Source organism: Culicoides brevitarsis, chromosome 2, assembly GCF_036172545.1.
Source record: "Culicoides brevitarsis isolate CSIRO-B50_1 chromosome 2, AGI_CSIRO_Cbre_v1, whole genome shotgun sequence".
Classification (NCBI taxonomy): domain Eukaryota; kingdom Metazoa; phylum Arthropoda; class Insecta; order Diptera; family Ceratopogonidae; genus Culicoides; species Culicoides brevitarsis.
The window spans coordinates 5,618,307-5,641,833 of record NC_087086.1 but is presented as its reverse complement, the minus strand read 5'-3'; the positions used below and the strand labels follow the sequence as shown (position 1 = coordinate 5,641,833).

The 23,527-nt window shown below is 29.4% G+C and overlaps 6 protein-coding genes across 16 annotated transcripts in view; 3 read left to right on the top strand and 3 right to left on the bottom strand.

Moving 5' to 3' along the window:
- The first annotated feature begins 1,433 nt into the window (after positions 1-1,433).
- LOC134831272 (PITH domain-containing protein GA19395) lies at positions 1,434-2,268 on the top strand. Its single transcript, XM_063844964.1, has 2 exons — positions 1,434-1,831; positions 1,885-2,268. Exons 1-2 carry the CDS (start codon positions 1,500-1,502, stop codon positions 2,198-2,200), a joined length of 648 nt encoding a protein of 215 aa, XP_063701034.1. The 5' UTR covers positions 1,434-1,499; the 3' UTR covers positions 2,201-2,268.
- Positions 2,269-2,323: 55 nt separating this feature from the next.
- LOC134831271 (protein tamozhennic) lies at positions 2,324-7,176 on the bottom strand. 5 transcript variants are annotated; one of them, XM_063844962.1, is made up of 5 exons: positions 7,104-7,176; positions 6,212-6,682; positions 5,903-6,152; positions 3,482-4,896; positions 2,324-2,445 (listed from the first exon to the last, which is right to left on the bottom strand). In XM_063844962.1, the coding sequence occupies exons 2-4, from the start codon at positions 6,644-6,646 to the stop codon at positions 3,503-3,505; spliced, it is 2,079 nt and encodes a 692-aa protein (XP_063701032.1). In that variant the 5' UTR covers positions 6,647-6,682; positions 7,104-7,176; the 3' UTR covers positions 2,324-2,445; positions 3,482-3,502. The 5 variants fall into 5 exon arrangements, with proteins under 5 accessions (XP_063701032.1, XP_063701029.1, XP_063701033.1 ...); XM_063844959.1 differs by lacking the exon at positions 2,324-2,445 and adding an exon at positions 2,448-2,577; XM_063844963.1 differs by lacking the exon at positions 2,324-2,445 and adding an exon at positions 2,448-2,577 and having other exon boundaries at positions 3,482-4,893.
- A 464-nt stretch (positions 7,177-7,640) lies between these two features.
- LOC134832474 (transforming growth factor-beta-induced protein ig-h3) lies at positions 7,641-13,455 on the top strand. The gene is made up of 7 exons (XM_063846498.1): positions 7,641-7,828; positions 10,585-10,965; positions 11,031-11,255; positions 11,313-11,434; positions 12,240-12,355; positions 12,420-12,537; positions 12,591-13,455. Exons 2-7 carry the CDS (start codon positions 10,671-10,673, stop codon positions 13,062-13,064), a joined length of 1,350 nt encoding a protein of 449 aa, XP_063702568.1. The 5' UTR covers positions 7,641-7,828; positions 10,585-10,670; the 3' UTR covers positions 13,065-13,455.
- Positions 13,101-16,199, bottom strand: LOC134832475 (zinc finger protein 501-like). 4 transcript variants are annotated; one of them, XM_063846501.1, is made up of 3 exons: positions 15,584-16,199; positions 14,714-15,526; positions 13,101-13,476 (listed from the first exon to the last, which is right to left on the bottom strand). In XM_063846501.1, the coding sequence occupies exons 1-3, from the start codon at positions 16,049-16,051 to the stop codon at positions 13,471-13,473; spliced, it is 1,287 nt and encodes a 428-aa protein (XP_063702571.1). In that variant the 5' UTR covers positions 16,052-16,199; the 3' UTR covers positions 13,101-13,470. The 4 variants fall into 4 exon arrangements, with proteins under 4 accessions (XP_063702571.1, XP_063702572.1, XP_063702573.1 ...); XM_063846502.1 differs by having other exon boundaries at positions 14,810-15,526; XM_063846503.1 differs by having other exon boundaries at positions 14,831-15,526.
- A 59-nt stretch (positions 16,200-16,258) lies between these two features.
- On the bottom strand, positions 16,259-19,854 carry LOC134832472 (protein croquemort-like). 3 transcript variants are annotated; one of them, XM_063846495.1, is made up of 4 exons: positions 19,667-19,854; positions 18,959-19,169; positions 17,787-18,904; positions 16,259-16,748 (listed from the first exon to the last, which is right to left on the bottom strand). In XM_063846495.1, the coding sequence occupies exons 2-4, from the start codon at positions 19,085-19,087 to the stop codon at positions 16,436-16,438; spliced, it is 1,560 nt and encodes a 519-aa protein (XP_063702565.1). In that variant the 5' UTR covers positions 19,088-19,169; positions 19,667-19,854; the 3' UTR covers positions 16,259-16,435. The 3 variants fall into 3 exon arrangements, with proteins under 3 accessions (XP_063702565.1, XP_063702566.1, XP_063702567.1); XM_063846496.1 differs by having other exon boundaries at positions 19,671-19,854; XM_063846497.1 differs by lacking the exon at positions 19,667-19,854 and adding an exon at positions 19,428-19,448.
- Positions 19,855-20,255: 401 nt separating this feature from the next.
- The window catches only part of LOC134829744 (fibronectin type-III domain-containing protein 3A), a 60,948-nt gene continuing 57,676 nt past the window's right edge, over positions 20,256-23,527 (top strand). Inside the window, exon 1 of one of the 2 annotated variants that reach the window (XM_063842980.1) lies at positions 20,256-20,388. The gene's annotated coding sequence lies outside the window, so the exon portion shown is untranslated. Of the gene's footprint in view, positions 20,393-23,527 lie in introns of both variants that reach the window. The other variant, XM_063842981.1, reaches the window with a different exon arrangement.

The following is a 23,527-nucleotide window of genomic DNA, read 5'->3' as shown; positions in this document are numbered from 1 at the left end:
TTGTACCTGTTGTACGACGAACGACGTACCGCGCCGCTCAAATTCGCCTATAAAGAAAAAGTTTTCTTAGTAGGTCAGTAGTGTATTTCTTTCTTTCTTCTTCATTAGTTCGTCGTCGTCGTCGTCGTAAGTGCGTAGCGAGCAACAACGACAGAGTTGCAGTTGTGTGTGAAGAAATGAAATATGATGAAAAATAAAACGAATTTAATGAAAGAGGCTCAAGAATTATCACGTGTGAAACATAATTTATTCTTGTTTCATTCATCGTTTCTTTTCTTTTCGTGTCTTTGTTTGCGTTGCTTTCGGTGTGTGCTTATCATATGATTGTCTCATTGTGGGAGAGATGATGAGAAATTTCGTTAAATGGGGTAATTTGCGTTGGCTTCGATTTATTTGATGAGCTAAAATAAATAAGAAAAACTATTTTATTTTTTTTAATTAAAATTAAAGAAAAATATTCAAAATTATTTTTTTAAAAATCCATAAAATATAAAAAAAATATTTTTTTAAAAATAAATAAATTCTAAGAAGCAATTATTTTTTTAAAAAATTAAATGATTTTATTTTAAAAAATTTTTATTCTTATTTTTTTATTTTCAAAATTATTTTAAAAATTTTCCTAAAAATTAAAAAAAAATAATTAACTTCTCAGGAGCAATTATTTTATAAAACAATAAAATAATTTTATTTTTAAATTTTTTATTCTTATTTTTTTTTTATTTTTTAATTAAAGAAAAATAGTTCAAAATTATTTTTAAAAATTTCATAAAAATTAAAAAAAAAATTTTTTTTTTAATTTAACTTTTAAGAAGTAAATATTTAAATATTTTTTTTTTTAGGAAAATAACTAATCATTTTTTTTATTAATTAAGAAATTGAAAAATTTTCAAAAAATATTTTTTTTTTCAAATTTTATTTATGAAAAATTGATAAAAATTGTAAAATTTACAAAATTAAATTAAACTTACAATTATTACAACTAAAAAATTTTTTTATTTATTTTATATTTATTTGATTTTAGAATTAAAAAAAAAAATAAAAATATTTTTTTTGTGATACATATTTCAATAATTTTTAGTTTTTATTTAAAAAAAATATATCAAAAACAACTCTGGGTAATTTTTTTTTAAATTTTTAATAAAAAAATAAATAATTTTTAAATTAAAAAAAAATAATAAAAATTCATCAATTTATAGTTAAGGTGAATTAAAAATACTTTAAAAGAGAAAAAATAAAGTCGACCAAAAAATTTATTTTTAGTTAAAAAAAAAATAATTTTCAAAAAAAATTTATTAAAAATATAGAAAAAAATATTCTGAATATTAAAAAATTTTAATTCTAAAATCTGTTAAAAAAATAATTTTTATTAAAATTTCCGTAACCCCTACTCTAAAGTCCCATATCACATTCAAGTTTTCATGCAAAAAATAAAATGACATGCAATTTCATCATAAAAATTGTAAACAAACCAATCATTTTCTATAAAAATCAACCAAAAAATGCCTCACAATCATCATCATCACGGCACGGGACATCAATGCGAGGCAGAATCAACAAGCGCTGACCAAGACAATGTCCTTGAAATGGGAATTCAGTACAGTTTATTCAAGAAAATCGACACGGAGAACCTCGAGTGTCTCAATGAAGCGGAAGAAAATAGTGGCAAAAAAGTTTTCAAGGCGTACGAAAACCGCCTAGACTTTGGAGACTTTGTTGAAAGCGACTGTGATCAGGAATTGATTTTCAATATCCCCTTCACGGGCAATGTGAAGCTCAAAGGCATCGTAATTATCGGAAATAATGACGAAACGCATCCCAAAAAGATGAGATTGTAAGTAAAATTTTTGATTTTTCTTCCAATTTTGATGGAAAAAATTATTTTAGGTTCAAAAATCGCGAAAAAATGACTTTTGACGACGTCACAATGCAAGCAGATCAGGAATTTCCGTTGGAAAAAGATCCCACAGGCACGTTGGAATACTCGACAAAGGTCGTTGCGTTCTCCTCAGTGCACCATTTGACAATTCACATCCCGACAAATTATGGCGGAGAGACTACGAGAGTTTATTATATCGGCTTGAAAGGAGAATTCTTCGAGAGACATCATCATGGCGTGACAATTTGCACTTATGAATCCCGTCCTAATGTTTCGGATCACAAAAATAACTTGTTTGACTCCGTCAACCATGCGATTCAATAAAAAAATATCTGAAAAATTCATGAAAATAAATTATTTGTTCCTTTTGTAAGAGAAAATACTAAAAATATTTTTTTTAAAGAAAATTTCAAAAAATTTTGTAAGTTAATTTTTTTTTATTAGGTACACTTTCTGCATTTTTTTTAATATTTTTTTTAATAACAACAGAGAATGATAATATAAGTTTGTTTTTTTTAATATTTTTTTTGTCATAATTTAAAAATTCAATTTTTTTCGCAAATTTACAACTGTCCAACATCACTAAACTTTTGAAGTTAGTTTCAAATATATATTTTGTTTTATCGAATAAATGTAATATAATTAATAATATAATTTATAGGTCGTCTATACTTTTTGTCTCTATAATAATCTCTAATGATCTAAATTTATTTATTTAATAATTTTATATTTTTTTTAGCGAAAAAATTTTTTTTTTCTTCAAAATTTTGTCATTTTTGGGTTAAATTTTTTTTTGTGGGATTCACTCAAAACTCACTCAAAATTGGATTTTAAAATTCATTTTCTCAAAAAAAAAATACGTGAAATGATTAGTTTTTGGTCAATTTGTCAAGATTTTTTCATAGAATATTTTTGATAATTTTAATTTTTTAAATTTTCATTAAATTAAAATTTTTTAATAAATAAAGATTTAAATAAATTTTTCGAATTAAAAAAAATCTTTTTTAAATAATTTTTTCTTTAATTAATTTTTTTAATTTTTCTCAAAATAAAAAAAAAAATATTTTTTAAACAATTTTTAGGTATTTTTTAGCAAATTTTTTGATTATTCAATTTTCATTAAATATATTTTTTTTTAATTTTAAATTAATTTTTAAATAAGATTTTTATTATTTAATTTTTTTTAAATTTTTTCGTTAATTTAATTAAATTTAAATTTTTAAATTAAAAATAAAAATTTTGAACGACATAAAATTTAAAAAAATTGAAAATAAATTTAAATTAATTTTTTTACATAACAATTTATTTTTTCTTGAAAAATTTCGTTTTTTAACAAGAAATTGCATTTTAAAATCAAAAAATAAAAAAATTAAAATTGTTTTTCATTAGAAATTTTTTTCAAAAATCTATATTTATCTATAAATTATTTTTCAAAAAAAAAAAATAAATGAAAAAAAATTAATAAATTATCAAAATTATTCTATTAATTCAAATCCTTTAAAAAAATAACAAAATTTTGAAAAAAAAAATTTTTTTTTCGCATTTTATAGAGAAGTTTTCTTTAATGATGATGCGAAAGGGGAAAAAATGGGATAATAAACTCACGAGTCGTGCGAAAAAACATTTTTAAACGCAAGTTGCTGCGCTCGTTTTCGCATCCAAATTAAAATCTCGACTCTTGGCACACATCTCGCAGATGCGTTTCGACTCGTGATTCAAAAATGTGCAAAAGCGACAACTCCATTCATTCGTATTTACAGCTGAAGGCAAAGACGGTGGCGCGGATTTCTTGATAATGCTTCCGTTTGACTTGCTCGACGTCGTCGTTGTTGCTGTCGTCGTCGTCGCATGATGATTATTGTTATTTGTCATTGCACTTGCACTCTTCTGCTGCATTTTTGGCGGCTTGCTGGGCAAATCGGGCGCCTTATTACTACTATTACTACAATTCCTAACGTGATGCGCTTTCGTAGATCGCTCAACGATGGGCGGGGGCGGCGGATCAATCAAATTAATGCGATCGATATCGAGTCCCAAGTCCTCGTCGACATCATCAAAGTCCTTTGTGTAACCCTGCTTCTCGAGATTTTTGAAAACGTAGTTCCAGGATTCGTACGAACCGATGCCGTCTTGATTTTTTGTGGCTTGCGACGAGGATTTCGGCGTCGATTTGCTCAAGTCGTCGTCGTAACTGTCAAAATCCGAGTGACGGGACGTTTTGTCGTATGGCACGTCGTATCGTTTGCCCGTCGCCGAGTTGCTGCTGATATGTCGCGTGTCTTTCTTGAGGATACTCGTGGGATATGGCTTCGGATCGAGATCGATGAGGGTCCCGACATTCGCTTGACTCCCGATACTCGCGTATTTCGTGTGATCTGGCTGCGAAACGGGCGTCGATTGGGGCAATCCGCTGTAATAGCCGCTCGTGCGTGTCAAATAATACTCGTCGGGATGCATCATCTTGGCGGGAGGCGGCGGAACAACTGGATAATTTGGCACGTAACCGACTTTGTGACCATTGGGGATGGCATAACCGCCATTATTCAAACTACTTGACAAATTGTAGGGGAGAGGAAACCGATTTCCCGATACGTTGTACGGGTGCGTGTTAAATGCATTGTAATTGCAAGCGGCATGGGCTCCGTCGATGCAATCGTATGACGGCATGGAAGCGGGAATATGTGCTACTGCTGCGGGATGATCGAACGAATGCCGATGCGGAACGTTCGGATTGATCAAGCCACTCGCATCGTATTGGTCTAGGGACTTGCTGTGTGGGATTGCGGGATATCCGAATTGCGCCGGCGGCGGAGGCACAGCTTGCGGCGAGGGCTGCTGACTTCCAAGTTGCGATTTTGCGTGGATACTGCACGAAGGCGATGTCATATAAGGGATTTGATAGTGTTGCTGTTGCTGTTGTTGTTGCTTGTTACATTGACTACAGGGATGCATAGCACATTGATTATAAGCAGCTGACACGGGAGATTGCACGGGCAATACTGGATTATAGCAGTTATCTACTGAAAATTGGGATTTTTAAAATAAACTACTTGGGATGATAAAAAATATTAAAAATGTTTTCGATTTCATATTTAAATTATTTTTTTGAAATATTGAGGAAAAATTTTTGATTTAATTTATTTTTAAATTTTAATAATTTTTGTTTTTTAACTTTTTAAAATTGAAATTTAATTTATTAAAAATTAAAAAAAAATTATTTAAAATTTTTTTTTTTATTAAATTAAATTATAAAAAAATATTTAAATTTATTTTTTTTATTTTTAATTAATAATTAAATTACCAATTTAAAATAATTTCTTAAAAATGGAAACAATAATTAAAAATTCAAATAATTTTTTGTCCAAATGATTTTATAATTTTAAATAGAAAATAAAAAAAATGCTCAAACATAAAAATTAAAAAAAAAATATGTTTTAAAGCTCAAATAGAAATTGAAATTTATTTCAATAATTTAAAAAAAAATTAATAATTGAATTATATGAAAAAAGTAAAATTTAAAAGTTTTTTTTTTGTTTATTTATTTATAAATTATTTTTTGATTTATTTTTTAATTATTTTATAAATAATTAAAATAAGAAAACAAACAAATTATAAATAAAAAAATTATAAAAAAAATCTAAAATAATTTTTTATGAAGTTAAAAAAAAGTTTAATTATTTAAAAACAAAAATAAAAAAAAATCTAAAATAATTTTTTTTATGAAGTCAAAAAAAAAAGTTTAATTATTTTGAAAAAAAAATAACTCGTTATTGAACATTTTAAAAAAGTTTAGTTTTTTACAAAAACAAAACTTTGAAAATTAAAAAAAAATTTTTATTAAAATTTATTATTTTTTAATTTGAAAAAATAAGAAAAATTCAATATGATTTCAACAATAGTTTTTTTTTACCAAAAATAGATTATTTTTTTTTAAATTTTGCGAATTTTTAAAAAAATGTAAAATGATGAAATCGAAAACATTTTTAATTATTTTTTTTAAGCGCATAAAATATCATAAAAACTTACCACTTCCTATCACATTTTTACGATATTGCTTTTCCTGTATACTATAAGCGATCATTTTAACCGCCTGCGACGCTGTACCGACATGATGTTCCCGAAAATTGTAAATATCCAGCCAGGAACACGTCAATTGCATTCGTGTGAGTTCCGAATAAATTTGCTTTATGATTTGGCATTCAACATAAGCCGCCATTGCATCTCTCGAGACATTTGTGACTTGATCCGGGCAAATTGCGCCATCCAAAACTAAAGTCTAAAAGCAAAAAATCAGTTTTTTAACAAAAGTTCATCAAAAAATTGTCAAAAACTTACCTGATTCGCAAGCATTTTGTATCCCATCGCCTCAAAAAGCCTCTCCGCATCGAGCAAATTCGTCCTTATCTCGTGTTGGAAGAACCCGGAGAACATTTTGATCACTTTGTACTCCTTCCGCCACGGTTTCGTGAACAAATTATTCGCATACTGACTGATCGACTCGAAACCGATGCACGCCTTGTACGCCGAAAAGTCCTGCATGTACAAAATTGACTTTTTCAGCACGTGATTCGTCTCGGGAAGGAGAAATTTTCGATCGTGCGGCACGAGACACAGGTAATCCGTGAGACATGTCTCGAGTTTGACGCGTTCCTCGATTTTTTCGAGACTTTCTTCCGTTTCCAGGTAATTCCAGTGCTTCTTGCAAATGTCATTCCACAGCTCGGACAAATATTCGGTGCTGGCGTTCGTCGCATTTCCGTAATTTGTCATCTTTATCTCTCTCAAGTGGGTGTTTTGCTGCTTTATCTGCGAAAAAAACGACAAAAACAAACATGAGTCATTAATTTTTTTTTTTTTGTTGATATCTCGTCGATGATGTCCGTGAGACACTCGAACCAAAATCGATACGCAATGTACGTGCATGCGGAAGTGATTCGCATTGAAAACAGCGAAAAAAACTGTAATTCGATGAAAAAGCACTTTTTGTTACCCCAATTTCTAAAATTAAATTAATTTCTCAGCCAATCGCACAATGGTCGATAAAAAAGCGTGAGAATACGCAACACTCGCGATGTTTAGCTCCAAAAATGGTACAAACTATTTTACATTGTGATGGATACGCAAAATAATTTAATTCGATTTTTTGTCTTTTTCACAGCGGAAATTAGCTTCTCAGGACATCAACGAGGGATTTTAAGGCTTTGGGAGAGTTTTTCGAGGCAAGTACCGTTAATTGTTGATTTTAAACCATTTTTTTGTGAATTTTTTAGATGAAAAACAAAGTGAATGACAGATGAAACTGCTTGAATTAGCAAACCTGAACTTGAAAAAGGCAATTGTGACTCAGGGCAATAACGGTTCCCAACGAGAAATGCAAAAATTGTGGTCACGTGACCATTTTCCGTTAAATTTTTTGATAATTTTTGAATTTTTTTGGGTTTTTAAAGCTCTAAAAACTTCAAAAAATCTCAAAATTCTTTAAAATTTTTAATTTTTTGTTAATTTTTAGTTAAATTTCACTAAAAAATGATGAAAAAAGGGACAAGAAAGCAACAACTGCCTCTCGATCGAATTCCTCAACATACGAAGCACGCGCATGCGCAACAATTTGGCACTCTCCGTGCACTTTTTTTTTGTTTATCCTGCCAACATACGGGTCTAAACATCATGTTACGTGCTCTCATTCAACTGTTGTTTATGTATCGTCACGTAGCTACAGGCGACGAATACAACGACGAGCGACGAGTGAGGAAGAACAATAAAGAAAATTTTTCATTTATGAATTCCGGTATTCGTTTGCGCTCTGTTGATACGACAACATCGACTAAAATGTCGTTTTGCTGAAACGAGAAACAAAAAAATTGTGTTTATTGTACAAAAAAGTTGGAATTTTTCAAGAAAATCTCGGAAAAAGAAGAAATTTTGTGAAAAACTCGCGGAAAAAAGGTGAAAGTGAGTGAAAAATGGGAAATTTTTGTGAATAGAGCAAGACACACGACGAAAAAAGTGATAAGAATCTGCAACAAAAAATGTCGAAATCAATAAAAAGTGTAAAGTCGAGCCAAAAGTGACTTAATAACGCACCTCAATTAAAGACGTGTCTCCATATTCGCAGAATTAATCAGCAAATTAATATTTTTCACACGCCTCTTAATTAATGCAAACACAAAAAAAAAATTGTTATTTAAGGATGGCGATGATGCGAGCTCGGTGTCTCAATATTTTTTTAATGCGACGTTTGATGATGGATGATTTCGTATTCGTTAAGAACATGCGATTATTCAATTAAAGCAAACAAACGACGTAGACGACGACGACGACACAATAAAGTGGCTCAATCATCATCATTCAATTTACGGCTCTTTATCTCCTCGTTCTGCTCTCGATGCGCGCTGTACGGAGACCTTTAGACGTGATTTAGAGTCTCTCGCATGCGAAAAAACAACTAAAAATGAAAATAAAAAAAAAAACGTTAAGGTTAGGGAGAAATTTTGTACGTGCTGAAAATGGACGTTGATTAATTAATATTTCATGTTGTAGTAGAATGGATATTTTTATCAACAGTCTATTGACTTTTATGACCCGTTAATAGAAAGTTCATCAAGTTAAGTAATGGAGAGAAGGTAAAAAAATAACAAGGCGGTGTTAAGAAGGATTTTTTTTTTTTTTTTTTTGAAGAAATTTTTTAAAATTTAAAATTATTTAAAATTTTTTTAAATAGAAATTAAAAAAAAAAAATAACATTTATTTCATTAAGAATTTTAAAAGTTAAAAAAAAATAATATTAAAAAAATAAATTAAAAAAAAATTTTTTTAAAATTTTTTTTAATTTCTTAAAAAATCAAAAAATTTTTTTTTTTTTTTTTTTTTTATATTTTTTTAAATTATTTTTTTTAATTTTCGAAATTATTTTTTTTATAAAATTTTTGTGAAATTTTTCAGTAGTAAATCTGTATTTTTTTACGAATGAATTAAGTAATTACTAAAATTTTAAAAAAATCCAAATTAATTACAGAATTTAATTAAAACTAATAATTTTTAGAAATTAAAAAGAACGACAAGTGATTTCAATTTTTAAAATTTTTAGATCAAATTTTATATTCCTAATGCCAAATATTCTTAATTATTAAAATATTATAAAATAATTTTTTTTTTATATTTTTTAAAAATTATCTTTATAATTTAAGCTGAAAATTTTCATAAAAAAAAGCTAAATATATATTTTTATTTAAAGTTTTTTTTAAAAGTAGAAATTATAAATAAGAAAAATAAAAAATTAGTGAAACTTAATATTTCTTAAAAATTTTATTAAAAAAAAAATAATTTTTAAAATTAAAAAAAAAATTAAAATTTAATATTTTTTTTTTATTTGAATGAATTTATTTAACTTATTTTTTTAAATTTTGTTTTTAATAAAAAATAGATATTTTTTCAATATTAAATATTTTAAGTTTTTTTTTTAAACTTTTGAAATTCTCTATATAAAGAATATATTTATGATAGAATTTTTAAAAATTTGATAAAAAATTCATAAATAATTTTTTCGTTTTTGCATAAAAAAGATAAATAATTTGAAATAATTAAATAATTTAGTTTTTAAGCTTTATGAAATTCAAAAATTACCAAAATATTGAGAAGTTATAAAACTTCTTCAAAATAAAAAAAAATTAGAAAATTTTCAAAATATTTAAAGTTTAAAAAAATCAAAATAATGAATATTTTATAAAAAAATAATATTTAAAAAAAATCTTAAAATATTTAAAATTTAAAAAAAAAATTAAAATAATTAAACACTTTTTAAAAATCTCACACTCCAATAATAAATTAGCCAAACTTTCATATTCAATCCAAAAATTTCTTTTAAAATTTTTCCATTGCTTATCGAACATTAACCTCCATTTGGCGTCAAAAATCCTGCATTCTATTTTAAATATCCATTTTACTCCGCATTGCCCTAAAAATACAACAAAAAATGTGAAAAATAGACATTAACTACCACAACACGTTATTACTTCTTTTTTTATTGCATGTTGCTGTCCATTATTACTATTTTTTTTCAAAAAAAATGTATGCATGTGAATGCTCCCACACAAGACACATTCATTATGTATTACCAAGAGCTTGCATACTTGACTGACCAAGAAAGACTTTGCAACACCTTTGTGAGTTTTGCAACAAAAAACCATTTCCGTGAATTTTTTTGGCAGCAAACGAGTCTCAATGGCGGCGCCTTGTCTCGTTTTTAGCGATTTTATTTATAGATCGCGTGCGAAAGTTGTGTCCTCACCTTTCCATTAGAGCTAATTAATAAAAAAAAAATGGAAATTCTTCAGTCGTCAGAACAATTTGCTCAATTATCTCGGGAGTGAAAGTCGATTTTTTATGGGAATTTTGTTATCTGATGATTTGTTATTCTTGGAAATGTGTCGAGAGAGACAATAGCGTATAAAAGACGAGTGGTGCTGACATCACTTCTCACTTCGTGAAGAAACTTTCAGCGAAGCAATTGAAAAAAAGGGAGATTTACGCGTAATAAATAATTTATCTAGAGGTTTGTTGTGCTGTGTTGCTCTATTCCGGCGTGTACGGCGTGCGGTGTGTGCAATAAAAACACAGAGAGGCAGGTTTTGTTGCCCACATACAACGAGACACACGCCAAATAACAACCAAACAAACAATTCATTCATTAAGTCACTCTACTTTTGTAGTCAAGTCGTATAATACGGTCAATATAACTTGTTTGGTGAATCAGTGCCGTTGCGGATTGTCATCGAAACACATCTCAATCCACAAAATGTCACATCTTACGAGGCTATCTGCCTTTTTGCTACTTGTCTCCATCGCCATCACACATGCCGCTACACTTAACGAGTCAAACGGGAGTCGGCATGCCAGCAGTCTCATCCACAATACCGTCGCGGCGAAGGAAATGCACATCGACGAGTCGCACCGACATGATTCAGTGCCCGCTGCAAAGGCAACTACCGAAGGCAGCAACCAGCTAATTGACTTTTTGAACGACATGAAATCCGGCACGAAGGTTTTTCAGCATTTTTTCACACACAGCAACTTGACACAGATCGTAGAAGGTAAAAAATTCCATTTTTATCTCATGTGTGACGAGAAATTAACTTTTTTTTCGCTTCCAAAACAGACGGCAGCTATACAATTCTCATTCCCTCGGATAATGCATTTCAACGTTGGCATCCCATAGATTGGGGATTTTATCCGTTTAGTGTGCCAGAGTTCACGGAATCCATCTTGCGGAATCACTTTTTGCCCATGCAGAAGCCCTTGAAGCTGGAAGACATCAAAGAGATGACAGGAAAGGAGAAATTTAAGGCTTTGGGAGGAGAAACAGTGTCTTTTAGAGGCAAACGTAGGATTTTTTAATTAAATTTTTGAGTAAAAACTTACCTTTTTTTTCGTTTTTTAGCACAAACAACTGCAAATAACGTCACTATTTTGAATGAATCGGTTCTTCCAAATGGAAATACAGTTTTGATTCTGGCTGAAGTACTTTTTGTTACTGAAGCGGTTGTCTCTAAATTGCATCAGGTAAGAAAAAATTTTAAAAAATTATTTTTTTTTTTTTAAATAAATGAAAAATAATTTTTTATAATAAAAAAAAAAAATATTAAAAAAAATAATTTTTTTTTTCAAATTAAATTTTAATTTTTTTTTAATAAATTTAATTTTAAAATTAAAATTAAATTCATTTATTAATTTTTTTAAAAAAAATATTATATTAAAAAATAAAATTAAAATAAAAAATTTATTTTTCGGAAGAACAACTTAATATTAAAATAAAAAACAAAAATTTTAATATTTTCGGAAGAAAAACTTAATGAATTAAATTTTAAATAAAATTAAAAAAAAAAATATTAAAATATAAAAAACAAGTTCGGTATTAAAAAAATTAATTAATAATTAATTTTAAATAATTATTTTTTTAAATTAAATTTATTTTTAAATTGATATCTTTTCGATAGAAAAAATTAATAAATTTAATCTTTGAAAAAAAAAATAATAACTATACCTATTAAAAAAAAAATAAAAAATTATTAATTTTTATTATTTTTTTTTTTTAAATTTTAATTTTTTGATATATTTTCGAAAGAAAAATTTTAAAATTTAAAAATTTTTTGAAAAAAAATTAAAAAAAAAATATTTTAAAAATAAAAAAAAAAAATTAAAAATTATTTTTAAAAATTATTAAAATTAAATTAAAAAAAAAATTTAATTATTCAATTAATTAATTTTTTATAATTTTTTTTTTAAATTAAATCTAATTTTTTTTATATCCATTCAAAAGAAAAATTAAATTTTTTGTAACGAATTTTAATAAATCATTATTTTTCAGATGCACAAAGACAAGGAAACACCTCCATTGTTGGCTTTTCCATGGTTTGGGGCGCAATTTTTGTCGCATGCGTTCTTATCGCTCGAACGTGACTCACGTTTCACACAAATTACGAGGTAAATTTGCATCAAGATTAAAGAAAAATTACCTGAAAAATTACAAAAATTCATTTAATTGTAGATTCTTGAACGCTGCTGAAGTCGCTCCGTACGTCTCGGGAAGTAATTATACCTTCTTCGTGCCCACTGATGAGGCATTCGAACGTCATGGCTTCGATATTTTGAGTGATGATGTCTTGGTAAGAGCATTTTTTCTGAAAATTTTCATTTTTTAATTAAATTTCTCCCTCAGGCTTCCGGAAAAGGTGTGAATTTGCTCTTAAATCATTTCATTCGTGGGCGTTTGTACAACAAAGACTTGAAAAATGACAAAATTTTCGAGACAATCGGCGGAAAAGCGGTGAAAATTCAACGTAAACCCGATGGAAATGTCACCGTGAACAACGCTCTTATCATCGAAGCTGAAGTTTTTGTCTACAATCTCGGAACCATGTTCTACATCGACGAAATTTTGTATCCGGAGACCATTGAGAGTGCCGACTCGAAGGATTTGAACGACACGGAGATGAATGACGAGGAAGCGACAAATGCTGAGGCAACGACACAAGAATCGCCGTCATCCACGCAGAAAGATGTCGAATTGATCACGAAACGGACCGTCGTTCATCGTCATGACATCGATGACGACGACGAATTTGAGCCGCTCGACGACGAGATTGTCACACCGCGCGTTTTGCCGGTCAAATACGAGGCAGGAAGCAAGTAAAAAGCAGATCGATGAACAATTTGGAGTGAGTGAGTGAAAAATTACACAAAAAAAAAACATATTTGACGGATGAGTGTTTGAGTCATTTTTGATAGAATTTTTGTAGCGCCATTTTAACGACATTTTAGACGACTTCCTTTACATCTTTACAACTTTTAAGACAGAAAATTCGATCACGCTTCTTCTTTTGTTTCTTCAAAAATACAAAAAATATATAAAAATGCAAGTAAAATATATTTAACGATAAGAAGTAAAGGAAATTACAATAATACCTAACGAATTATTAGCGTAGCGTGATATTGAAAAAAAAATATTAAGTAAAAATAATCATTAAGTAAGGTTAAAATTGAAATAAACTTTTCTGGGTAATAATCGTTAAAAAATAAGTCTTTGGTTTTGATTTTCATTAATACTAAATGCGTTAAATTCGACAAATTAATTTTTAAAAAATTTTGATAGATGACTTGGCGTCATTTTTTTCATAAAATTGCAAGAGTTTATATATTTTTTTTAATTTTTAAACTATTTTAATTAAAATTTCGATTTTTGAGTCTCATAAATGTCAAAAAAAAAATTAAATTTTATAAAAAAAATAAAATTTCATTTTTGACATTAATGACAGATGTCAAAATTTTAATGAAAATATTAATTTTTTAAAATATTTTTTGAGTAAAAATTACTAAAAAAGTTCAAAAACTTAAGATTCAATGAAAAAATTGACAGCTGTCAAAATTAAATGTTCAAAATAAATGACAGCTGTCAAATTTTTTAAAAATATTTTAATTAATTGAACAGAAAGGAATTCAAAAATAGAAAATTTTATAAAAAAATGTTTTAAAATTCTTCAAAATTTCGAATTTAATTAAAATTTGACATCTGTCATTAATGTCAAAAATAAAATTTTAATTTTTTTTAATAAAATTTTAATTTTTTGACACTCATGAGACTCAAAAGTCAAAATTTGAATTAATTTTGTGATATTGAGTTTTTAAAATGATAAAAATTAATTTTTTATCTAAAATTTTGACAGCTGTCAAAATTAAAATGTCAAAATTTTTAACTAAAATTCTCAAATAAATAATTTTAGGATGTTTCTCAGACATATATAACAAAAATTCATCTTTTGAGATTTTTTTAATACCGTAATCTACATAATGCTAAGAGAATTTAAAAATCTGTTCTCTTAACGAAAATTTTCGTTCTCTTAAAAAATTCTAATTTTGACAGCTGTCATGTATTTCAAATGTCAAAAACATTTAAAAATACAACTAAAAGTTGTTGAAAAAAAATATTTAAAAACAAATAATTGTTTTCTCTTAATTCAAAATAAGCCTTTTTAATTTATTATTTTCTATCAGAATTTTAAGGGTTTTTTTTCTCTTAGCATTATGTAGATTACGGTATTAAAAAATATATATTTTTCAAAAACTTTGACAGCTGTCATATTTCAAATGTCAAAAAATTTCTACAAAATCAAATAATTAATATTTTTAATACTATTTTCTATCAGATTTGACTAAAATTTAACTTTTTTTTCTTTCAATTTGTAAAAAAAATATTTTATATAAAATTTTTGACACCCATCAACTGTCATCTATCAAAATTTTTAAAAACTAATCTTAAGTCCCTTAAATCTAAGTACTATCTACGATCATGAATGAATAAACTTCGATTGTCTGTGCGACATCTTGCTCTTCTACCACAAAAAATTCCCGTTTCTCCTCATTTTCATGCAAAATTTCGACCTGTTCATATTCGTCGCTCACGATTTTCGTTCCCGCATCGTGAGTTTGCTTCATATGTCTCTTCAACGCCGCCGTGCTTGACAAAATTTTCGCACAAATCTCACATTGTATCGTTTGGGTCTTCTTAATTTCCGAATGTAATGCCACAAGATGTCTTTTTAGAGCTTCTTTCCGCTTGAAAGATTTCCCACACTGCTCACAAGAAAATTTAAAAATATCAAAATGACTCGCAAAATGCGGTAACAAGGCACCTTTTCGGGCAAATTCTTTGCTGCAATAGTGACAAATGTATTTTTCTTCTTCTTCGCCGCAATAATTTTCATGCGTTTTGCACTGAGCTTGATAATAAAATTCCTTGCCGCATGTTTTGCACGTCAATTCTCCGTTTTTGTGGTTGTCCTCGTGCAATTGGAGATATTTTTCGGTATCGAAGCCACGAATGCAGAACTGACATTTGAATTCTTTTGAACTTTCGACGAGTTGTCGATGCACTTTTCGTTCGTGAACTTGTCCATCTGCCTTACGGGAGAAGAATTTGCCGCAATATTGACACGTATATGAGGTCCAGAGACTCGATTGGTGCATCCGGCGAATGTGTCGGTTCAAGTCTCGCTTGGATTTGTAGCTTTTTTGACACGTTTCGCACGTTTGCTCGGAATTCAAGTCGTCAATTTCGCCGTTTTTGTGTCTCTTCATGTGTTGATCGAAGTTAAATTCCTAAAAATCGTGAAAAAATAGATAAAAAAATTCATTTTTGGGCAGAAATTTACTTACTTTGGTAAATCCTTGTTCGCAAATCTCACATTTAAAGGGCGTGATGAGACTTTCTTCCATCCGATGCATCCTTTTCTCATGTGTCAAGCCATTAACTTTGATCCCGAAGAATTTTCCGCAATATTTGCATGTGTGACCGCCTTCCTTGTGCTGCGTTCGCTCATGAACTTTTCTCGCCGCCTCGCAACTCAGCAATTTTCCGCAAAAATTGCATTCCAACTTGGATTTTTGTCGTCCTTCGCGCTTATTTTCGTTCTCGAGGAACTTTTCAAAGGGAGTTTTCTCCTTTTCGTGACTCATTTGATGCAAACACAAACTTGAGAGGTCCGAAAATAGCTTTTCACAACATTGAAAGCGACGAATTGATGGATTTTCAACTGAATTTGGCTTCACGACGGGCTCCGCTTGATATTTGGGGATTTTTACACGTAAATGGTACAGCGCTGAGACGTCCAAAACGCAGCTCATGATAAAATTACGGGAAAAATCGATGAAAAATGAGGAAAACGATCAAGTGTTTTCGAACTTGTTGACAATTTCAGATGTAAACAAACCTTTTAACCAATCAGAAATTATCTCGACGCTCATTGGTTGTTCATTTAAATATCAAACTGTCGTCCCGTTATTCGCTAATCACGTGGTTAACTTGAATTTTTTGTCATTTTTCATCAAAAAACATGAAAAAACGCAATTTTTAACCCTAATTTGGCACAAAATACTTTTGTTTATTCTCCGCAGAGTATAACTAGCAACAACTCTGACTAATTTTTACAAGTTTTAAACTTTTTTTTTCTTATGACATATAAAAAAAATTCATTGATATGGTCTAAAGTTTGAATTTTTGGTGGTTGTCTATTCCGTGTCGTCATTTCTTCGTTCCTCGTTTGCTTGGGGTGCACTTTGCTCTTCCAGTCTGTCATGCAAAATGGGCGATTCGTCATCCTGCTGTCGCAAATTGTCGTTTTCGTCGAAACTCGTGACTGCCATCTTGATTCCGACGAGTAGGAGAGTCGCTCCGATAGCTGCGAGCACGTAACTTGTCCACATTCCAGCTACTTTGACGGTTTCCATGACGCCAGCTTTGGCAGCGAGCTCAGGCGTGATGTCGGCAACTTGGTTGAACCAAAACATGGGGAAGAGGATGTTCGGTACGTGTTTGTAGATTCTGAAAATGAAAAGTTTTGAGGTAAGAATTTGATTTTTTATGTAATTTTGAAGACATTTGACAAATTTTTTGAAAGATTTTAATATTTTCGATGAAATTTCAATTTTTGAACGAAATTTTTATTAAAATTTTTAAAAATTTACTTGAAATTGTAAAAAATTAAATTTTAGATAAATGTCAGTTTTTGACAAATATCATTTCCGAAAAATTTTAATTTTTGAAAAAAAAAATAAATAATTTTTTACAAATTTTTTTTAATCAAAATCATGAATTTCATAAATAAAAAAAAATAAATTAAAAAATAAATAAAATTTTCATAAAAATTCAACCAAATATTTGACATTTTAAATTATTTTGACAAATACAAAATTTGACAGCTGTCAAAATTTTTGTTTAAATTTCAATATTTGAGAGAATTTTTGAAGAAAAATTAATAGAAATTCTTAAAAGAGTTCAAAAAATAAAAAAAAATTGATAAAACATTTAAAAATTTTCATCTATTTGACAATTGACAAATTTGACAGCTGTCAAAATTTCAGTAAAATTCTTAATTTTCGAGAGAAATTTTGAAGAAAAATTAATAAAAATTCTTAAAAGAGTTAAAAAATTAAAATTTTGATCATAAATGTGAGACTTTTCATATTTTTGACAGTTGAAATATTTGACAGCTGTCAAAATTTTTACGAAATTTAAAATTGACGAGAGAAACTTTTAATGATTAATGAACAAAATATCTCTAAATGTTTCAAAAATTTAAGTTTTGTTCAAAAATCAAAAAATATGCCATCTTTTAAAAAGTTTTAAAAATGACAGCTGTCAAAATATTTAATTGAAATGTCAAATTTTTAGCATTTTTTTAAATTTTTTTTTAAAATATCTCGAAAAAAATATATTGTAACTGATTTTTTATATCTTGAAATATTTTTTTTGATCAAAAATTAAAATTTCATCAAAATTTTGACAGCTGTCAAATTTTAAAACTGTCAAAATAATTTTAAAAAATTTTCTCCTATATAAAAAATTTCTAAATAAACTCACTTTGACGTCGGATCCGGCGTCAACATCAAATTAATCTGCAATCTCGCCCGAATTTCCAACGGAATGCCCGATTTCGGCTCCAACGAAACGTACATTTGATGCCTCGTCTTATTGGGTTTCATGCCGCTCACATTTTCCCTATAACTCTCATCCGCTAAATAGAAATGTGGGTACGACATGAATGCCGGGCTCCCAAATTGACACGTACTTGCATTAAAAACTCCCCTTTTGAGCAACGGATCTGGGCACTTTGCCGCCAAGCAATAACAATCTTTTCCATCCAACATCGATTCATCGCCTGCCCATTTAATCCCGCTAACATCGAATTTCGTTACGTTCGTTTCGTATTTCAACGTCAAAGCGCGACAAATGTCCACAATGAACATCGTGATTTCGTCGTGCGTTCGATTTTCCTTCATCGGAGGCCAAAGTTCGCCTGTTGTGCCGTAAACGTGCCCGCATTCGCCGCCAAACATGTCAGTGTGATTTTTTTTGTTCCACATTTGCATCAAACCGACACGATAAATGTTGTCTCGACCTGTGCGGATTTTCATTCGGCCATCGTGCGATGCGGATCCGTTTCTGCCGTAAAACCATCCAAACTTGTCGAAGGGAATGTTGATCTTGAGCGATGGAAATCGTTGTTTGATGGCTTTGAGAAGTATCAAAATGGGGTCGTTGTATCCGTCGAAGAGCAGTTGACCGACTTTGGCAGTTTTTGTTAGATCACAAGCCATTTCGAGATAAAGTTCGTTGGCGATGCGACGCTCCCACGCAGGCAAGTATCGCATATTCCATGTGATTGTCGCGCAAATTGTGTTTAAATTTGTAATTTTATCGCTAAGTTTAAGATTTCCCGAGAGATCGGGGCGAAAATGCCAGTTCCGCGTTTGATTAAAGTTCACGGAATTGCCATTTTTGTCGAAAACGATGTCGACGCGTTCCCGAACTTCTTGAAAAACATAAGGACCGACCTCCTCAAAGTGCGGTTTGATCTTTGGAAATGCATTTATGTCATGAGGATTGGTCCAGTTGAACATGTAAACCTCAAAATACATCGGAAATGGAGTTTTCTTCCAATTTACGAAATTTTCCGTGCCATTTTGAAGCATCAGTTCCTAAAAAACAAAATTTTAATCAAATTTTCTTCAAAAAAAAATTAAAATTCTTACATGATCTATCAATCTGGTTGATAATCCGGGCCAAATTCCTCCCAAGGCAACTGATATGATGAGAATTATCGCTCCCAAGCTCAAAAGCCATGTCTTCTGCGACGCCGTCGAGCATTCGCAACAACCCATTTCGCTTATTTCTGTTGAGTATTACACGTTCTTGCACTAATATCGTTGATCTAAAGGTGACTCGTCACTACAAGTGAAGACTCTGTAAGTGAAAAACAAAGAAATTTAAATAAAAATAAAATTTTCCAAGTTTAAGAGGGCAAATGCGTCATCCAACGACGAAAAATTATCAACTTTTAATAAAAATATCGCACATTTGTGACTCATCACACTCACAAAAGATGTCTGGACTTTGAAAAAAGTGATAAGAAACTGAAAATTTCTACAAAAATCGACAGTTTTAGCTTTCTTCATGGATCGATAAGCATCATGCAATCGCTTATCGACGTAAATTACGAACCGGATTGACAACAAAAGAAATTTTTTTTCACTAAATCGATTATATGAACGTAAGTAAGCTGTAATTACTTAACGATTTCAAGGATTTTTACTGAAGGACATTTACTAAAAGTTCACTTTTTTGATCTGAACCCGTTCTACGCACAAATTAATTGACGAGTTGATAACGTTCAGCATCGTTTGTCGAGATAAATGGGTCATTGCAGATTTTTTGCAATTTTTTTATACATTTTTGCTCACTTGCCTTCAAAACATTTTTTGGATTGTATAAATTTATCACAGATTTTGGGATTTTTTAGAGTTTATTTTGATTATAAGACACTTTTTGGTATTTTTCAGGTATTTTTGACGAATAACATGGCAAGATGAGACTGAATTTTAAAGAGAATTATCGCGTTTTTTAGCTTGCGAAGTTGTTATTTACAGGCCAATTTATAGTGCCAAAAGTCAGAACAGAGGGCGGTAATCTCGATCGGAAGTGCACCGATTTTTTCATTTCCGGCACCGATTTTTTCATTTCCGGCACCGAATTTTTCAGAGAGACGAATGAAAGTGATAAAGACGGCAGCGCCATCTGTACATGTGATTCAATTATCACTTTCATTCGTCTCAAAATGCCAATATGAGACGAATGCAATTGATAAATCAGCGCCATCTGCACCTTTATGGTCGATCCGGGAACTAAAATTATCAATTTCATTCGTCTCACTTTGGTCACTACCGTATTTCTCTGAAATGAACCCACACCATGAGTAATTTTTCGACCGAACACCATGATCATGCGGATGTCATCGTGAATTCCTGTCATCGCATCAGTCATCGCGAAATAAAAACAGAGTCAGAGTTCAGTGAGTGTTTGTCCCGTGAAAACCCGAGAAAAAGGGAAAAATTAAAGTGAAAAATTGTCAAAAACTCTGTGCAAACGCAAGTGACGCCGTAAAACGGCAAAATTCGTGTCTAAAGTAAGTAAGTTTCTGGCAAAAAATGCAAAAATATGTTTCGTCGCTGCCCGTCTTTGGAAACTTTTGGTTTGGAAAAACAGTCGAATGGAGGAAAATTCTCCGTGTATGTGTTCGCCCCCACGGCAAAACATCAGGAAAAACAGGAATTGTTCGCTGCCAGCAACTCGGGGGAGAATTCTCGGAATTTTTTGTGAATGTTTCGCTGCTGCTGCTGCGGAAAAATGATCTAATGTATCCAATTTTAAATCGCGCCGTGTCTGGATCGTGTCATATTTTTACGAGTCTCGTGCAATTTTTTTTTTTCGCAAACATATGTTGAGAGCTCTGAGAGATTTTTACGTTTGGCCCGTTCATTCATACACAAATTTTTTTTTTAAGTGGCGGCAGTCTATCGCTCTCGCAACGAAGCTACGAAGAAGAAGAAGGGAAATTGTTGTACATCGCAAACTATTTTTAGCAAAAGGCAGAAAAAAAGACGGCAAATAATAATTGCTACAACTCACATATTTTTCCTCCTCCTCGACGACGACGGCAACGACGACGACACAAGAGCATCGACACAAAAAATTTCTATGCTTTTTTTGCGAGCCATACAGATCAGGTCGTGCATGTTGTGCATTATTATTGTGCATTATGCTGTGCTACGGAAGAATTTGCTGCTATTGTGGCCCGTACGTCGCGCAGCGTAGAGTGCAAGAAAATGTGAAAGGAATCGATTGATTTCTGAAAAACCCACGTAATGAGCTATGTGCCAGTTGTAGCTTAGTTTCGTTGTGTGTCGTGTCGGGTTTGTAACCAACACACATAACACACTCACTCTAAAAAAAACTACAAAATTGTTCAATTTTTCACATAGAAAATATGTAGCTGCGACGACGACAGAGACCGACTGTGAATGTTGTTGCATTGCATAACACACATCTCTCTCTTTTTCAACAACAACAACTGAACCACTGAACGAAACGGACGATAGTCCATCACAGAATTCTGCGAAGTAATAAATAAATATTATTTTTTTGTTTTTTTGGCGAAACTGTTGAATTTAAATCAATAGCCATTAAAGAAAACCAGTTTTGGTTCGAATTTGGGGTTTTTTTTTTAGCACATTTGAAGGAAAGATGGATTCAGAAATGAATTTATTTTTTTATGAGGATGAAATAATTTTGGACCTTCAATAGTCTACGTAAATTCTATGAGTTTAATTTTTTTTGAATTTAAACCTGAAAAATATATTTTTATTGAGAAAATGTAAAAAATTGAATTAAAAAAATTAAATATTAATTCAATTATTATTTAATATTTTTTATTTTTTTTTATTGCAAAATTGATATTTAAAAAAAAAATTCAATTTAAAAAAAATTGCACTTTTTGGTAAATACAATTTATAATAAAAAAAATAATTAATAAAAATTTTTGTTAAATTAAAATTAATTAAGGAAAATTTTTTAGTAAAAAATTATCAATTTTGCAATAAAAAAAATTAAAAATATTCACTCTTATAATTTTTCAATTTTTTTTAAATAAAAATTTAAAAAAATTAAATTAATTAAATTAAATTTTAAAAAAATAAATTTTTGACTTACCCTATTAATTTTAATTTAACGAAAATTTTGATTATTAATTTTTTTTTTTTTTGTTATAAATTAAACCGAAAGTTGAAAATTTTCTTACTTTAATTGTCTAAAAAAAATAATTGAAATTTTCGTTGAATTTTCCATTTCATTCAAAAAAATTTGCAAAAAAAATCAATTTTGCAATAAAAATAATTTTCTTCATTTTTTAATTATTTTCTACAAAAATTAAGAAAAATTGATAATTTATTTTAAATTGAATAATTTTGAAAAAGGTTTTTTTTTGACTCAATTAATCATTTTTATAATTTATTTTAAAATTATTTATTTTATTTTTAAAATATTTTAACGAAAATTATTTTATTTTTTTGTTTATATTTTACCAAAAATTGAAAATTTTCTTGCTTTAAAAATTAATTTACAATTTTTCGAAGATTTATAAGTTTGAGCAAAAGAAGCTTCGACCTTTGACTTAATTGACAATTGAAAAAATGACTTTTTTATTTTTTAAGAATTTTTATTTTTTTTTGATAAAATTTAACATTTAAGATTATTTAAAAGTCAATTCAAAAAGCTTAATTTCTCATATAAAAAAAATAATTCTTTGCAAAAAAAAAAAAAAAATTTTTTCTAATTTAATTTAATTTAATTTTTATTTAATTTCTTTATTTTTATTAAAAAAATTAAATTAAATTAAATTAGAAAACATTTTTTTTGCAAAGATTTTTTTTTTTTTTTTGAAAAATTAAGCTTTTTGAATGACTTTTAAATAATCTTAAATGTCCAAATATTAAATGACATCCAACTTTGTTCAAGATAACGATTAATTTACAACACGAGCTCATTAACTACTTCAACTCTTGTTTAATTTTCAGACAGAAAAAAAAATCAAAAAATGGAAACTTAATATTTTAAATCAAAACTCAAGTAAATATTTCTTCAAGTATCTTCGCCGCACCAAAAAGACACTCGTGACGACCTTTCAACTACTTTCGAAAAATAGCTGTCAATTCAACAACCTAGACAACTGCCAAACACGACACCCTAAAAAGTATTGGAGACAATATAATGATAAAGTTTTCTCCTCGTCACACTCGCAACAACACAAAAAAAGCTCAAATTTCCATTATGCTATTAAGCAATATGTCGTCGTCGTTGCTTGTATCGATTCCGAGAAAAGCAAAAAAAAAAAAAAGATGAAAGCAACAGTATGACGTTGATGGTAACTTCTGCTGCTACTGCTGGATCTTTATTGAAAATATGTCTTCATGTTTTTTTTTTGTTTTCGTCGTCGAACGAAACAAGATTTATTGTACACTCAGTGTCAACCACTTGTTCATATGTGTCGTCGCATCTCTTCTGCATACACTGCGGGTTATCATCACACACGAAAAAAAAACGAGGGAGAGGGCTAAAAAAATTTTTTTTTTCATGAATTTCTAATCACTGAATGTCGCCTCGTATATTCTTCTTCCCACAAAATGCCGCATTAATGCACCAACACGAAAATTTTCCTCTTGTAAAATATCAAAGTTCACTGTTCGCGTGGGTGTTGTTGTCATTTCACT